Source organism: Oratosquilla oratoria, chromosome 12 (genome assembly GCF_046742065.1).
Source record: "Oratosquilla oratoria isolate Oo_2021 chromosome 12, ASM4674206v1, whole genome shotgun sequence".
Lineage (NCBI taxonomy): Eukaryota > Metazoa > Arthropoda > Malacostraca > Stomatopoda > Squillidae > Oratosquilla > Oratosquilla oratoria.
In genome coordinates, this window is record NC_134788.1 from 35,545,468 (window position 1) to 35,563,393 (window position 17,926).

General features: G+C 41.9%; 2 protein-coding genes across 7 annotated transcripts in view; one reads left to right on the top strand and one right to left on the bottom strand.

The window, feature by feature from the left end:
* Positions 1-3,550: 3,550 nt before the first annotated feature.
* LOC143030331 (uncharacterized) lies at positions 3,551-4,237 on the top strand. The gene has a single exon (XM_076193484.1). It carries the CDS (start codon positions 3,551-3,553, stop codon positions 4,235-4,237), a length of 687 nt encoding a protein of 228 aa, XP_076049599.1.
* A 6,874-nt stretch (positions 4,238-11,111) lies between these two features.
* The window catches only part of LOC143031388 (uncharacterized), a 155,811-nt gene continuing 148,996 nt past the window's right edge, over positions 11,112-17,926 (bottom strand). For 5 of the 6 annotated variants that reach the window (XM_076195136.1, XM_076195137.1, XM_076195138.1 and 2 more), the window contains 2 exons: positions 16,438-17,427; positions 11,112-13,690 (listed from right to left, as the gene is read on the bottom strand). In XM_076195136.1, the coding sequence (XP_076051251.1) occupies positions 17,201-17,427 (227 nt within the window). In that variant the 3' untranslated portion in view covers positions 11,112-13,690; positions 16,438-17,200. Of the gene's footprint in view, positions 13,691-16,433; positions 17,428-17,926 lie in introns of all 6 variants that reach the window. The other variant, XM_076195135.1, reaches the window with a different exon arrangement.

Genomic DNA, 17,926 nt, shown 5'->3' on the forward strand with positions numbered 1-17,926 from the left:
CGTAACACTTACACCTAGATATATTTCTAGGTCACTAAGATGCTTATTGTTTATATTTGGATCTATCAAACAAAGCTCTGTTTTCATTACATATTCTCTCTCCCTGAATGAAAGGAGAATATCCTTAAAAAGAACACTTACTTTTTCATGGAGCACTGTTATCACTAGCTTATCTGACTGGAAGTACTTATTAAAAGTAGCGAACTTTGGCAAAATCCAATCTAGGAAGTAACAGTACAACTTAATGAAAGGGTCATGTAGAGTTGAAAATGAGCTCAGCAGCAACTAGCTTCTCAGATAACCACATGTCTGAGAAAAACAACCGAAGAGCTTCCCATTGCTCCAAGATCCTCTGAACAACAGCAACCAATGACAACCACCTCGTCTGTGATGGGTATATCATCTTGTGGGGCATCAAGTGAATGAAAGACTGAAATTGTACAAATTCACTCTAATAGAACTTGCGTTGTAAGTCCATTTTTGGAGGTTTAAGGTTTTAAATAAATATTGAATTATTATTTTTATTTTTGAAAACCATATCGCCTTAGAGATGAAATACCAACCTGATATGGAATGGGCACTGCAAACTCTGGAGTACTAACTGAGTTGGGTCTTCACAGCTGCAATCCATCTCTCCCTTCTCTCAGTCTCAGTCTCAGTAAGGAAACGATAGAATGAGAGGTGCGGATACTTTTCCTGTCTGTTATTGCAGCCAACAGCTACACAAAAGATCCCCCAGTTTTCTGATAAACTCCGAACGTCCACTAACTATCCGTGTGTTTGTAACTCACGTTAAACGTCCAATATGGCCGACCCCACAGTGGCCACGGGACCTGTTGTAATGGCGAAAATTACTGTTACTTTTGTATGTTTATGTTTTTAGGAATCAATTTGATCGCAGGTCCAATTAAACGTAAGCCGTGAGGCGTACCCACATTCTTTCCTGGCAACCTACGTGACTTCTTTCCCTTGGCAACAAGCCCCTCTCTACCTACCACACCCTTCATGTTTTCGCGCGAAAAGCCATGCCAGGCGTGGGTAACGCCCTCGTCCAAGATGGACTAACACCTTAAGCTTTAAAAAAAAAAAAAAATCCGCATTCAGGCGAAAAGTTAGATAACAGATTAGTTTTCATCACACCAAAGTTTGATATAAGAACATAAGAATGAAGGAGACTGCAAGGGACCATAAGGCCTACACTAGGCAGCTCCGTATCCATCACCACCTGCCATCCCCATCCATAGGGTCGTCTAATCGTTTCTTAAAACAACTGATAGTTTTTGCGCTTACTACATGGTTGCTAAGTTTATTCCATTCGTCGACCACCCTATTAGTAAACCAATTCTTGCCTATTTCTTTTTTAGATCTAAATTTGTCCAGTTTATAACCATTACTGCGAGCCCTGCCCTGTTGTTTTAATACGATGACCTTGTTTGCATCACCCTTGTTAAAGCCTTCGATTTACTTGAACACCTCCATTAGATCACCCCGCACTCTCCGTCTTTCCAGAGTGTAAGTTAAGGTGCCTAAGCCTCTCTTCGTAAGGCAAATTTCTGAGTCCATGTATCATTTTGGTCATTCTTCTCTGTACTGATTCTAGTGAGTTTATGTCCATTCTGTAGGACGGAGACCAAAACTGTACCGCATAGTCAAGGATAGGTTTAACTATTGCTAAAGTTTAATGATTACCTCTGCACTTCTATTCGTTACCGTCCTAGCAAGGAAACCTAATGCTCTGTTAGCTTTATTCCTGGCGCTAATGCACGGTTTCCTGGTTTTAAGGTCCGGACTCACTAGAACTCCAAAGTCTCTCTCGCACTCAGTTTTCTCTAAAAGCGTGTTATCTATGCTGTATCTATTTTCGGGGTTGTGTAGCCCTACGTTTAACACGCTACACTTAGAGATATTGAAGTTCATTTGCCATTTCACCGACCATGTGAACAATTTGTTAAGATCGTCCTGCAGAATCTCTGCGTCGTCTCCTGACCTAATTAGGCGTCCTATTTTAGTGTCGTCCGCAAACTTACTAACATCACAATTTATCCCGTCGTCTAAGTCGTTTATGTACATAATGAACAAGGGACCCAAAACCGAGCCCTGGGGGACCCCACTAGTAACATTGTCCCACCTAGATTTTACTCCATTTATGGTGACCCGCTGTTTTCTGTTACTAATCCAAGCTCTAATCCATTCTAACACTTTTCCTTCTATGCCATGGGCTTTGATTTTATTTAGTATCTGGTGTGGCACCTTATCGAATGCTTTGCTAAAGTCAAGTTAAATAATATCGTAATTATCATTGTTATCTGATGCCTTATATACTTTAGTGTAAAAGGATAGAAGATTCACACATGACTTACCCTTGGAGAAACCATGCAGTGAATCACGAATTAAATTATGTCTTTCGATGTGTTCTCTGAGTCTATTTACTATTACTGATTCAAGCATTTTTCCTATAACCGATGTCAAACTGATTGGCCTGTAGTTGCATATAGACGATCTATCTCCCTTCTTAAAAACAGGAACGTTTGCTTGTCTCCAAGCAGTTGGCACAAAACCAGTGTCTACTGATTTATTAAATATTTCAGTTAACTGGTCGCAGATTTCAAATTTACACTCCTTTAGCATTCTCGGAAAAATTTCGTCTGGACCCGGGGATTTTGTAGCTTTAAGCCTTTCAATCTGCTTGACTACTACTTTACTAATGCTGATATTAGATGGACTACTTTCTTCATCCCCTCTGAAAATCAGATTGCAGTCAGGTACTTTATCTAACCTCTCATTAGTCAACACCAATAGAAAATAATTGTTAAACTCCTCACTCATTTTTTTCTCCAATTCTATCATGATATTTTCATCGTCTTTAATTGGTCCTATTCTTTATTTTTTGTTCTATAGAAATGAAAGAAACCCCTTTGGGTTGGATCTTGCTTGACTAGCAACCTTAATTTCATAATTACGTTTCGCTGTACGTGTATATATATACTGCACATATATATATATATACTTTTTTTATCACAGCATACTCAGCATTCATGATCTTTTTCTTAACACTTTCGATTCTTCTAATTATTGTCTTCTTAGAAATTGGTAAATGATAAACAATATTTCCGGTCGAGTCCATTGTGGTTGGATATGAAAACTAGAACATTACGACGTTTCGCTTATATAGGCATCTTCTAGTAAATTTTATTTTTAAAGCTACATACATGCTTATAAGTAAAAAAATACAAAAGATGGAATACTAGGAGAGATGGTGGTTCATGAGTGTTACCAGACTCGTCATCTTTGTGGCATGACACGGGGTGGGTGCCCCAAAAAGTTCCAAATGTCCGCACATGTTCTGCTGGATGTTAATGTTTGGCATATGGTTTCTTATAAAAACTGCCTCCAGACATTTCAGTTTTCTTTTATTGTTGGTTTTTGAAATTATGACGGTGTTTTCGTTTAGTTGGTCTTGTGGTATGTTAGTGTTGTGTGTTTTTGTGATGTGATTTTTTATAGCATGTGAAATGTCAGCCTTTGTGATAATGTTTGTGTTGTGTGGCCTATGTACTCTTCGTTGGACCCTTTCAAGAAAGCGGAGAAAACAGCTAAACTGGAACTCTTAATCAGGAATCTGTGTGAACTCCACAAGAAAGGTAAGATTGATATCAACCCTGACATAAAAGAACTCTTACAAGCTGAAAGCACCAAACATAGAGCTCATGGTCATAGTTCCTTACTCACCGCCAAGTTGCACCAGGCAGCTAAACAACTGTGCGAGAATAATGATATTGTTATACGTAGAGTGGACAAATCAGACCTTTTTGTTATTCTGAACCACTTGGAATACATTGATAAAGTTGATAGTTTGTTGCAGGGCCCATCAAAGTTTTTACATGTGAAAATGAACCCTAGAGAGGAAATCCGGAAGAAAGTTACTCAATCAATCGACAATGCAAATGCTTCTAGGGATGGGGTTAAATTTTCTCCTCTGCAAGGTCATTATGAACCTGGGAATTTCTATGGTAATGGGAAAACCCATAAACCAGGACACAAATTGAGACATATTATTTCTCAAATTCCCACACCCACATACCAACTAGCTAAACAACTAAATGACCCAATCACTCCATTTATTCCCACTATCCATGCTCTCCGCTCCACAGATGAATTTGTAGATATCCTTAGAAACACTAATCCTCAAGGAATCCTAGCCTCCCTTGACATAGAAAGTTTATGGACACTCCCGTAGAAGACACTATTAAGATCATTTTACAGAATATCTTAAATCACAATAGTTTGCCTCCTCCAAAGATACCATGCCTCACCCTAGAAAATATGCTATGGACTTGTACCAAAGAAGTTCCCTTTAGATGCCCTTCAGGCAAACTTTATTTCCAAACAGATGGCATTGCTATTAGTCCCTTAGGCATACTATTTGCTCAGGCCTACATGCGGCATCTTGAGAACCACATCCTTAATACATTAAGCCAGACCCCCGATAACCTTAGATATATTGACAACATTTTTGTAGATATTGAAGGAGAAGAGTAACTAGAATGCCTTGAAAACAAAATGGAAGAAAACTCATCCCTTAGTTTCACTATAGAGAGGAGCATTGATAATAAAATCCCTTTTTTAGATGTGTGGGTAGATGGCTTGGAAGGTGCATTCATCACTTGTGTCTATAAAAACCGAGCAACTCAGGAAGATGTCTGAATGGCTCGAGTGAATGCCCTTCCAAATATAAAATTAGTGTGATACGTGCTTATGTCACAAGAGCCTTTAAAATTTCTTCCAATTGGCTCCTTCTCCACCAAGAACTAAATAGAGCAAAAAAAAAATTTAACTAATAATGGATTCACAATGACAGACATTGACAAAGAGAATTAGGAGGGGGGCTGTGGGGGAATAAATGTAAAAAAGAAAATCTGAACCAGACTTGTTTAATTCCAACAAATTGCATAATTCAGATACATACATACATATACCAAGGCTCTCTTACAATGAGGGTAGCCAAAAAGAAAAAGGCATAAAATCATTCCCACCCATTTCATCCCTGAATACACTCCACACCCCTCCACCCTCCCTCTTATCTTAGCACCTCCTGAATGACGGGTCATCCCTGCACCTTGTCCACTGCCCTGGGTCAGAAGCAGTGTCGCAAGACACAGCACATCCACAGCAAGGCCGCTTCATTAAATCGGCGACCCCCCCCTCTCCGTCCCCCCATTGCATAAAATGAGAGGACAGGGAGAAATCCCTTCGGGCTGCGTCAAATTTTGCTCACACATACTACCTCACCCCCCATCCACCCGCCCATTCCACCTCATGCTATCACAACATCATCCATATACAACCATTCTCCATTCACCCCTGTCTTCTGCCCTCTCCCTTCCTTCCTCAACAGACATTCCCCTCTTCCCCAAAGCCCCCTTCACCCCATCCATCCACCTCATCCTAGGACGCCCCCTCATGTTCACTCCCTCCACATCTGCCTTCCACACCTCTTTTACTAGATAAAATGTATTATTTCATCAGTTATGTTAAGCCAAATTTGCATAAGATAAACTCGTGCAAATTAAGAACTACGCATATATACATATATCACAACAAAGTAATGTCGTAGCATATTGGTAAAATTATACTAATGACCCACTTTTGGAGAATAGGCGAAAGTAGAGAACCATATATTTCGAACACTATCTGTGATTCTTTTCATCTGCTGAAGAGGATCACAGATAGTGATCGAAATATTCGGATCTCTTTACTTTCGCCTATTCTTCTCCGAAATTGGGTCATTAGTATAATACATATACATCTACATAAGCTGAAAACATCACTGGGATAGAAATAAAGGCAGCCAGTCATAAAAACTCTATTTATTATTATGATTATTTACAAAGTGAACCAGGAGACTCCTTATGTCATGCCCACCTACCCAACCACACGTCTGCTTGCCCATCACCACCCACATGCCGCCTGCTCATGTACAGGCTAATAAGCAGGCAGGCAGGCAGGCAGGCAGGCAAGTAGGCAGACAGGAAGATAGGCAGACGGGAAGGCAAGGCATCCCTCGTCTTAATAACGAGGGGTCATGCAAATTGCTTGACAGCTTGACATAGACAATGCCAGGTAGTACGAAGCAGTTCATAGCTCACACTGACGGAGGGCCCGACACTCCCGTCGGTGAGCCGGCGTACTGCACTTATGCACAGCTTGGATATAACATATGTACACTATGCAGACGGACACAAACATTCAAAACAAAAAAATATGTAAATAAATAATAAACAAAAATTCTACTTGCTTAATAACATGAGTGACTGTTACCACCTAAACAGGGAACCATTGACTGGACCAAGATAACATTAACTATCTTACTGGTTCAATTAGATAATTGCATGATTACCACTGTATGTACATGCGCACGTATGCGTACTGGGGAATGTATCAAACACAACATCGGGACCTGGCTGGTTGTCTTTACCTGCAGTGAAAAGGATTGCTGGGCAACTCAAAAGACCTTGCCACACTTCAGCCAGCTCTCATGCAACCTACTTGTGGTTAAACGACAGTCTTGGGTGAAAAAATAAACTGCTGCCGTTTATTACCATTACTACTGCAATTACAACAAAATGCCAATTTACCAAGTTACGTTTACATTCGTGATTAGCACGGTTGAGATTGTCGTCACTTCACCCCACATCTAAGTTGACCCAAGTTCATCCGAGTCTTCTTAGACAACCTTGCCTCTCAGTAGACTTCCACCCAACCTGACTAGCTCTGATTTGTGACCCAAGTATGAAATGCAACACCAGATACCTCCTTCTGATCAAGAGAATCCCCAAGTCCAACATTTCTATCCTTGAGAACATAAGAACATAAGAATGAAGGAGACTGCAAGGGACCATAAGGCCTACACTAGGCAGCTCTGTATCCATCACCACCTGCCATCCCCATCCATAAAGTTGTCTAATCATTTCTTAAAACATCTGATAGTTTCAGCGCTCACTACTACATGGACACTAAGTCTATTCCATTCGTTGACTGCCCTATTAGTAAACCAATTCTTGCCTATTTCTTTCTTAAATCTAAATTTGTCCAGTTTAAAACCATTACTGTGAGTCCTGCCCTGTTGTTTTAATACGATGACCTTGTTTGCATCACCCTTGTTAAAGCCTTTGATCTACTTGAACACCTCTATTAGATCACCCCGCATTCTGCGTCTTTCCAGAGAGTGTAAGTTAAGGTGCCTAAGCCTCTCTTTGTAAGGCAAATTTCTGAGTCCATGTATCATTTTGGTCATTCTTCTCTGTACTGATTCCAGTGAATTGATGTCCATTATGTACCCATGCTGCTGCTGCTGCAAGTGGGCCCTCTACATCTATAGTCCCTCTTCTTCCTCTTCCATTGGAGGAGGAGGTGGAAGGAGGTCAAAAGATCCACACCGGCCATGATGTGCTTCAAGGTATGATCTCTGACTACATCCTGAGATCTTTGCTGCCAATTACTCTTGGCTCAGCACCCGTGGTGCTCGAAACAAGCAAAGCAGAGCAGAGCCAAGCAGGTGGGGCCCAAATTACTTACTTTTTCACCTAATCAAGTTTCCCAAAGTCCAACCCTTTACATACATATATATGTTAGTTTTCCTACCCAATCATGGACTCGTTTGGAAGTATTGTATACCCTCTCCTTCCTTCAGAGAAAAAAGTTATTAGAAGAATAGAAAGTCTCAATAGAAGATAACTAACACCCAATTTGCTGTGCTATTTAATAAGAAATGCAGTGAAAAGAACCTGCTCCCTAAATTCACTAACATATATATATATACATATATATATATATATATATATAATGTATGTATACACACACACAAACACACATATATAGTTCCAATCTAGTATTTTATTATGAACTGTGTGTCTTGCTGCACTGGTTCTGACCCAGGGCGATGGGCGAGATACAAAGGTGACCCGTCATCCAGGAGGAGCCAAGATGAGAGGATAGGAATGGCATGGGTGGGAGTAGATATACAATTTGACTTTGGCTACCTCCCTGATAGGGAGGAAAGAGCATTTGGTATATATTCTGAATTCTAAATACTCTTGATGCAGGACCTTCTTTTTCAACAACTATGGGGCCAGTCACCTTGAAAGAAGACCATTGCCAACCAACCCCAGGGAAAATCTGCCAAGAGGAACTACACTGCAGAGAAGGAATTGATGTGTGCTGGCTGAATCGGGCAAGAGCAGGGTGGGGAAAACCAAATCCAACCTGGTAAGATGCGGGATGTGCTGAGTACACACCCTGTGGTGAATGCGGACAACAAATTCAGACCACGGATTATCTTCTTCCTGCAGTAATGGATTTAAACTGGACAAATTTTGATTTAAGAAGGAAATAGGCAAGAATTGGTTTACTAATAGGGTGGTCGACAAATGGAATAAACTTAGTAACCATGTAGTAGTGAGCACTGAAACTATCAGTTGTTTTAACCCATTCAACTCCGATGACAAGATGTCTTGTCATTTGGTCAAATAAAACAAAAAATCATAAAACACCAAAATGTTTGATCAAACACCAGAAAAATATGACGTCAATCCTCGCTTCGCTCGCAGCGAAGCGAGGACTGACGTCATATTTTTCTGGTGTTTGATCAAACATTTTGGTGTTTTATGATTTTTTGTTTTATTTGACCAAATGACAAGACATCTTGTCATCGGAGTTGAATGGGTTAAGAAACGATTAGATGACTTTATGGATGGGGGGGATGACAAGGTGGTGATGGATACAGAGCTGCCTAGTGTAGGCCTTATGGTCTCTTGCAGTCTCCTTCATTCTTATGTTCTTATGTACCTGCCTACCCCTTGAGTGTGATGCACATAACATCCACAGACATCTGTCAGGTCAATCAACAACAGAGCAAAGGCGTGGCTGTCTCTCTGGCGTGACACGGTATGATAATGACCTTGAACGACTGTATGCTGATGACGACAAAGGAGAGGAGTAACTTGCCAATGGTTGTACAGTGAGACCTCTCATTAACGGACGTTAATTACATGCGTTTGCGGTGTTTTCGCTGTGTTTTCGGTGTTTTGGAGTGGTTTTTGGGTGATTGCATAGTGATTGCACGCACTAAACAACGGCACCAAAAACACCGAAAACAGAGCGAAAACACTGCAAACACAGCTCATTACTCCAACTCTGAGAAGATACACTTGCACCACGACAACCAGACAAGAGCAAACTTCAGGACCCCGAGTGTTTACCTTGAAAAACTATACAAGAATCAAACTCACTACACCCCATCTCCTATTGTGTGATTCACCCCCATGGTCTTGGATCACGTGTTGGGCTCATGACTGACAGCTATTTTCCCTCCCAGAAGAGAGCTCAGAGCTCATGTATATGACCGATTTATGGGTGATGCTGTGATCTTACACGCACACACACACCCCAACTCCCTGCCCACGATACTGAAAGTATTTCAGCCCTGGGCGGGATTTGAACCCGGACTGCCGTAGTGGCAGCTGGAAACTCTACCACTGTGCCACAAGGTGTGTGCATGTGTGTGTATTTACCTAGTTGTATTACATGGGAAGGGGAGCTATGCTCAAAGTGCAGCATCCAGTTTGTTCTTAACTTCTTGTACGGTGCTTGCACTCACTATTGTTTTATCCAATTTGTTCCAGACACTCTGTGGAATTTTTTTTTTTTTAACCCATTCAACTGCGATGACAAGATTCTTGTCATATGGTCAAATAAAACAAAAAATCATAAAACACCAAAATGTTTGATCAAACAGCACCAGAAAAAATATGACGTCAGTCCTCGCTTCGTGCGAAGCGAGGACTGGCGTCATATTTTTTCTGGTGCTGTTTGATCAAACATTTTGGTGTTTTATTTTTTGTTTTATTTGACCATATGACGAGAATCTTGTCATCGCAGTTGAATGGGTTAAGGTGAGTGTGCGTATGTGTAATTACCTAGTATCTTATGGGAAGGGTGTGTGCGTATGTGTATTTACCTAGTTGTATTTTACGGGATGAGAGCTATGCTTGTAGTGAACCGTTTTCGAATCTCTCCGCATCCAGCTTATTCTTAAAATCATGTATACTTTTGGCACTCACTGTTTCTCCATTTAGTTTGTTCCATACATCAATCACTCTATGTGGGAAGCTATTCTTTTTCAGGTCTCTTCTGTAGCTGTCTTTCTTTAGTTTCTATTTGTGTCCTCTTGTTTCTTGTTTCTCTTTTGTCCCACTTTAATAAGTCATGTGTGTGTGTGTGTGTGTGCATGCATACATGTATGCACACATTCAAGATCCATTAATTTTGTTGTACACAATACTTTGGTGTCAACAACCCTATTCATGGCAGCCTGTCCCTTCTTACAACTGCTACAGTTAGTTTACGTAATCTTGAGGAACGAGACCCAAGCAGATCCACGCGCCTCTCTTATGGAATGCTGTCATAAGCCTCCCACAAATTATTCATGAAGATGCTCAACATCATCACCCTGTTCTGAAAAGCATTCCCAGCAGCCCTTACTTATGGAATGCTGTCATAAGCCTCCCACAAAATTGCCCAACAGCATCACCCTGTTCTGAAAAGCACTGCCAGCAGCCCTTACTTATGGAATGCTGTCATAAGCCTCACACAAACTCATGAAGATACCCTCCATTTCTCTTTCACAATGTCTACATCCCTGTCATAAAAGCCAAAAAAACAACAATCCAGCCCTTACTTATGGAATGCTGTCATAAGTCTCCCACAAATTCATGAAGATGCTCTCCATTTCTCTTTCACAATATCTACATCCCTGTCATAAAAGCCAAAGAAACAACAACAAGGGAATACAACAACCCTGTATCAAAAAATAAATCTTAACCAACATCAGTTCATTTCCTTCTTCGTGTAATCTAACCGCCTTCTCCGAAAGATGCTTTCTCTGCTCGTGAACGGCACAAGTACGTCGCTCAGTTATGACACTTGGTCTCTTCCTGAAAATGGAAACTGCACCCACTGCCAGTTTCCATCTAGGGTGGTGCTGGTGGGCAATATACATATATTCTTTTTTATTCCTTGTTCTTTTGAGGTGGTTTTAAACCAAGGTTTTATGCTTTTTTTCAGCTGAAGGGGAGTTTATTTTTTGAATGATAATAATTGTATATCGCCACATGGGTAACATTAGTGATAAGGTGGGACATACTATGTTGAAGACCATTGAATTCTAGAGGGAGGGAACTTTCCTTTTTGATGTGAATTTGCGAAAACGTGATCCAGAAGGAAGCAGGTTGGAGCCCCACTACCTGTTCTTGCAGTATTTTCCAACATCATAATAATAATTCATAGTTAATTACAATAATTTTCTAATAATTAATCTACCTATACAGCAAGAGCTTTTCCCCCTGCCCCACTACCTGTTCTGGCTTTGTAGCATTCCCTGTGTTTTCTCAACATAATAATTTATAGTTAATTATCATTTTTTACTAATTAATCTATCTATAGAGCAAAAGTTTTTTCCCCCCTTTTAGGAGAGGTATCCAAGTCCAAGCCTATACCTATTCCACTCCCATCCACCACAATTATTATCAATTATTATTATGACCTGTCATCCAGGAGGTGCTAAGATAAGAGGGAAGGTGGAGGGGTGTGGAGTGTATTCAGGGATGGAATGGGTGGAAATGATTTTATGCCTTTTCCTTTTTGGCTACCTCCCTTGTAAGGGGGAAAAAGCCTTGGTATATGTATGTATTATTATTATTATTAATGATAATACATATACCAAAGGCTTTTTTCCCCCTTACACAGGAGGTAGCCAAAAGAAGAAGGTATAGAAAACCACTCCCACCCATTCCATCCCCATTACTCCACTCCCCTCCACCCTCCTTTTATCTTGGCACCATCTGGATCCCTGTATCTTGTCAACAACAACAACAATAATAATAACCATAATAATAATAATAATAATCCGCACATTTCTCTCCTCCGGTTCCTACACCAAACCACTTATTGTTCTTGGTATTTGCCGTACATGTCTGTTTTCCTTTACGTGCCAGTGACAAACACTTAAGTGCTTCTTCACTTCCCGATACAATACCCTTCTCAAAATTTCGTCTTTCTCTCTGTATGGTCTCTACATTTGTAATTTTGGCATGACTTGTTGTGAGTCCTGATTCTTTGATCCCCATCCAGTACACATACATACATACATACATACATGCATGTATGTATAATATATATATATATATATACATATATATATTTATATATATACAGACACACACACACACACACACACACATATATATAGTTGTATATCCTTATATACAAATATTCACATAGACTAATACAAAACAAAAGAGGAAGGAGGCCACTTCAAAATAATAATTTGGAGTCCCTCCCTCGGAAAGAAGGGACCCTTTCCTGGCGGCCGGCCCCAGCGGAGAGGGGTCGAGCCTCCCTCCTGACCCGACTTGACCTTCACAGCTTTTGTCCCTCCTCCTCCTCCATCAAAAACATCATCACGTCAGGGCGTTATGTCGTCTTGCAACAGACTTAAATACGTACTACAATAACGTAGTCAGAATCTGAAACGGGAAATCTCAGCAAGGTAACAACACCATAATTATAATAATGATCAAAATAATGACACTGATAACAATAATACTAATAATAATAACAATAACAATAATGATGATAATGATGATGATAATAACAACAACCAGACAGACAGACACACCAAGGCTGAAAGACTCGTACACAAAGACGTTCTCTGTCGTCTGGCGGCCCGCACCTCCTCAGGGGCCAGACAGAGATGCCGCCACTATATTGCCATGTATACAGACCCATCTACCTGCCGAGGTTGTTTTCTTCCATTTCACTACGGTACTGCAGGGCGGCAGCAGCAGCGCCAGAGCGGGGGTACTGCTCCTGCTGGTGTCGTTATAGTTGTAACCATCATATCATCATCACCATCACTATCGTCACAACCCAGCAGATACTTTCAGTTACTCGTCCTGCCTAATGCCAGACGCTTACATTCAGCTGCGTGGCTTGTACGGTTTGATGGCTGGCTGGCTGGCGAACTCAAGTACTCCCTGGTAGCCACTGAAGGATTGTCATCCACAAGGAAAAAGCAAACAGAGATGCTACAAGAGGAACTTTGTGGCTAACCGTCCTGCCTGCTGCGGAGACTTGCGACATCGTTCTTCTCCCTCCCTGTCTGAGTCAGTCAATTGCCTTGCCCCGGTTACCACCGCCACCTCCTACTACTCCAACCTGAGTCATCAACAGCTCTCTCCTCCTCGGGTTTGAAGATTGGTTCCGCCCGAGGTACCCTGATAAGTTCTTCTGCCCCGGCAGAAATTAACCTCTTCTTCAGCAAAACAGATGGCCAGTCAACTAGCCAGCCAGCTAGTATACTCTCACCAAAGTCAAGTCAAGATTTGTCCCCAAAACAGTTCCTACCCTTCACTACCCTCTTCTTCTTCTTCTTTTTCTTCTTCTTCTTCTTCTTCTTCAAGGCAAGGCAGGGGGTAGAAAACCTTATCCATAAGGACGCCAGAGTCTCCTCTTTGTAAACTGAAGGTGCATCAGCCTCCCGTGTTCTGGTGTGAGAACCCAGCAAGCAGGCAGGCAAGCAAGCACCTGGACCTGCCTCAACCTCAGCGAGGGAGAGGGGGAATGCCTGCATTTTCTGGAAACAAGAAATTTTGTGAGCTCTCACTTCTCCGCTTAAACACTCAACTTTTTATTTCCGGAAAGATTTAAACTTCATATGAAAAGGTGCATACCTATTCCATCCTATCTTGGGTGTGCGTGTATGTGTGTGCGTGCATGTGTATTTGCCTAATTGTGATATACGGCGAAGGAGGAGGAAGGCTTGTTGGGTCCCATCTCTCATTCTCTAATTTTCTAACATACCTCGACTCAAATTCATGTACAGTGAGACCTCTCATTAACGGACGCTGATTAGCTGCGTTTGCGGTGTTTTCGCTGTGTTTTTGGTGCTGTTGTTTAGTGCGTACAATCACTATTATGCCAACCAAAAACCACTCCAAAACACCGAAAACACAGCGAAAACACCGCAAATGCAGCTAATTAACGTCTGTTAATGAGAGGTCTCACTGTACCGAAGTGGACGAGATGCAGATATGACCTGTCATCCATCCCTTGTAAGGAGGAAAAATCTGTTGGTCTAATTTGTATGTATATTTAGATTTAAACTTGTGTATTGTTTGAGCTTGGGCTATATCAACTTCTAAGCTATTGCACGTATTTATACATCTATTTAGAAAACCATATTTCCTCACATTTTTTAGACATCATGTGGTCTTTCTTCATTGATTCCCATGACCTCTTAACCCCTTCGATACGATGACGCCTACGTAGGTGTCATGAGGAGCAAGTGGGTACACGAGGATGCCGATGTCGGCGTCTTGATTATATATATTGTAGTTGTACCTGCGTGACCCCCATACTCTCTAAACTGGCTTCATCATATTTTCTATGGTTATCAAAATTCACGGGTGAAAGAGAACAAGCAATACAGCGGTAACTATTTTTTATAATGCAAGTATTAAGACACAACAATGCACGTCTGGCAACTAATGCTGCCCGCGAGATTTTGGCCCGTATTGAAGGGGTTAAAGCCCTCTCATCTTTAATCAGATCTCTTCTGTCAATGCAATGAATCTATCCCCTTTAATGACCTCCTGAACATTGTAATCACATCACCTCTTTCTCTTCAATCTTTCAAAGTTGGCAGACCCATTGTTTTTGGTCTTTCCATATATGGTGTGTGTGTACGTGTGTGTGTGTGTGTGTGTGTGTGTGTGTGTGTGCGTGTATGTGTGTGTATTCACCTTGGTCTTTGGATCACATGTTGGACTCATGATCAACAGCTATTTCCCTCCCAGAAGAGAGCTCAGAGCTCGTATGACCAATCTATGGGTAATGCTATGACCTTACACATACACACACCCCCAACTCCCCGCCCACAAGAGTCGGAGTAACGACCCGAAGCGCAGCGATACTGAAATAATTTCGGCCCTGGGCAGGATTCGAACCAGGTACTGCCGCACCTCCGTGTGTGTGTGTATTTACCTGGTTGTATTATACAGGAAGAGGAGCTATGCTCGTAGTGACCCACTTTTGTATCTCGCAAGATCAAGTTTGTTCTTAGATTGTTGTATTGTGTTTAGGAGAGGGTGGTGGATGGAAGGGTGGTAGATAGAGCATTAATGGACTATGTAGTGGTAGATAGGAGTATAATAGGAAGAGTTAAGGATGTACATGTGCTAAGGGGAGTGGGTGAGGGAATATCAGATCATTTTTTGATGGAAAGTAAGTTGAGAGTGGAGGATAGATGGAGAAAGAGGAAAAGGACAAAATGTAGGGAGGTGCTTAGAGTGAAAAAACGAAAAAGCCTTTGGTATATGTATCTATTGTGCCTCTTACCCAATCTCTTTTTTCTTTTATTACTGTGTCCTTTGTATTTTCGTTCATTTGTTCTTTGATTATTTCTTTAAATATTATTTTTTGGTGTTCTTTGTCTTCATCCATTTGGTTTTTAATTTCCATCATGTTTGATTTTTCATATTTTCACCAACTCTACCTGCTTCTATTAATATTTTTTCATTTTTCATCTCTTCATTATAATTTTTTACTTTAGCCAGTTCCTTTTTTATTTCCTCCAATCCCTAACTAATAGTGCATTTTCCTTCCTCAATTCACTCATCTCTTTATACATACATACATACATATACCAAGGCTTTTTCCCCCTTACAAGGGAGGTAGCCAAAAAGGAAAAGGCATAAAATCATCCCCACCCATTCCATCCTTGAATATACTCCACACCCCTCCACCCTCCCTCTCATCTTAGCACCTCCTGGATGACGGGTCATCCCTGCATCTCAAATATTTGTTGGCTTATTGATATATTTTTGAAGTTGAAACCTCTTTCTGCTTTGAGTCCATGAAATGATTCGTCTTCATATCTAGGGGGTATCCATGTTACATCATTTCTTTCTAACTACTCCCAAAGGTGTTTCGTACTTATTCATATCCAGTCTTCTTTTGGTTGTCTCTGCATAAATTGGTTTATCATCCATTTTCCTTCGTTTTACTCTTCTTGTTACCCTTAAATCACTTTTCTACATTTCGGTACCACTCGACATAGCCCTCCTCCGATTTGTTTACAACTAGGTAATTCAGCAATTTTCGGTCAAGAAATAGCTGGATTAGCACTATTTTGCAGAGCGCTCTTGGATACGTCCGATCCGTGTGTGTGTGTGTGTACATGTGTCCTCACTCTTGGAGGTGCCTTCCAGAAAACCAGCCCTGACCACCCATTCAGCCCCTCGAATTAAACTTAATTTTACCGTCTGGAAAGAACAAGTGACAAAGCACATTTACTCAAACTAAAAACTTGCACGCACCAACCTTTGCATGAAGGAATACACTGGGTCAGACCTCCCACGGACATCATCATCAATTGTTGTTTTTGTACGTCCAGTCTGGCCGAGGTTTTGCCTCTCTGGACAAGAGTTGTCAAGTGCAGGGAATGGGCCTGTGGCTCCTACGCTACAGCATCGTAGCATCTTCTTCTTCTTCTTCAATCTCTCCTATCTACAGCTGAGGCAGCGAAAGCTGGTGGCCGATGCAGTCGCAAGCACGGGTGAGGCACGTGTCTGTTCTACGTTAGCCGCGTCTAACCACATCTTACAACACCTCATTCTCTGCACTGCATAAGCTGATTTACATCTTAAAAGGCGACCACCAAACAACTTTCTTGGGCCAAGTAGCGAACCCTCGACCCCAATGCAAGGGTCGACGCCTCGACGAATTGACCCTTTTATTACCCCGACAATGGACGTTTTGTTCCGAGTGCTGCCAGGCACTTTTAATCGGCTGAAGGAAACCACACACACACTTGCAGGGTTACACTTAGCGAATGTGTGGGGCGGGCAACATCAATTTCAGAAAGGCTCTCCGGCCCATGTCCACGATACACTTTAGCAGTCCCCTGCTGCATACACTCGTAAGGCGATCTACTGGTTCCATTAGAAAGGAACCCTTATATAACAGGGCTGCCTCCTTGGAGGGTTGGAGGGCTGGCTGGGTTGCGGCAGCTGCAGAGCGAGCGGCTGGCAGGTCACACACTCGTCTCAAGAGCCAGACCCTGCCGCACGGCCAGCACCCAACATCATACATCATCACTGTCCCCGTCAGGTCCAACACGCCCTCCACCGGCCCCACTCCCCGGGCCTCCCACGTTGCCAGACGACTGACCAAACTTGCGTGTGATATTCTCCGACATGGAACGAATCTTGTGCACATTTACTTCGTCTGGCACGACATTAACGATATCAACGTCCGACAGTGGTTCTTCGGTGTCGAGGGCTTCGGCATCAGATGCTATGGCGCTGGCACCTGGGGAAAGATACAACATGGGTCAGGGCAGGTCGAGATCTGTAGCAGCATCTGTCTGCTTGCCTGAAAGGTTCAGGTCATCATCAACATTTACAAAGGATTACAAAGGCGGAGCATGCCACCAACAGGAGACCTTTTGGCCCATATCTAGTACTAAGAGCTCAATTGGCCCATCCTGAGCAGGATCCAAAACAGACACAAAAAATAGAAAAATAAATCAAACTTTGACTGTATCAATCCATCCACTACCCTAGGTAGGTCTCTCCTGCTGGAGACACACAGTTCCTGGGTAGCTAGCAACAGCCAAGAGATGGGCCCACAAATCATCGATTGCACGTTAATCGATCCATAGTGCCATGGGGCCTTTGCAGAGACCCGTGGCTCCCAAGCAACCAGATTGGACTAGATCAGTGGTTCTCAAACTTTTTTGTGAACAGCCCTATTTGGAACATTTCAATCCTTCGCGACTCAGAAAAAAAGAGAAACAAAATGGACACTG

Bases quoted from the DNA above. Each gene is read 5' to 3' on its own strand.
- LOC143030331 (XM_076193484.1), top strand. From the start codon at position 3,551: ATGTACTCTTCGTTGGACCCTTTCAAGAAAGCGGAGAAAACAGCTAAA.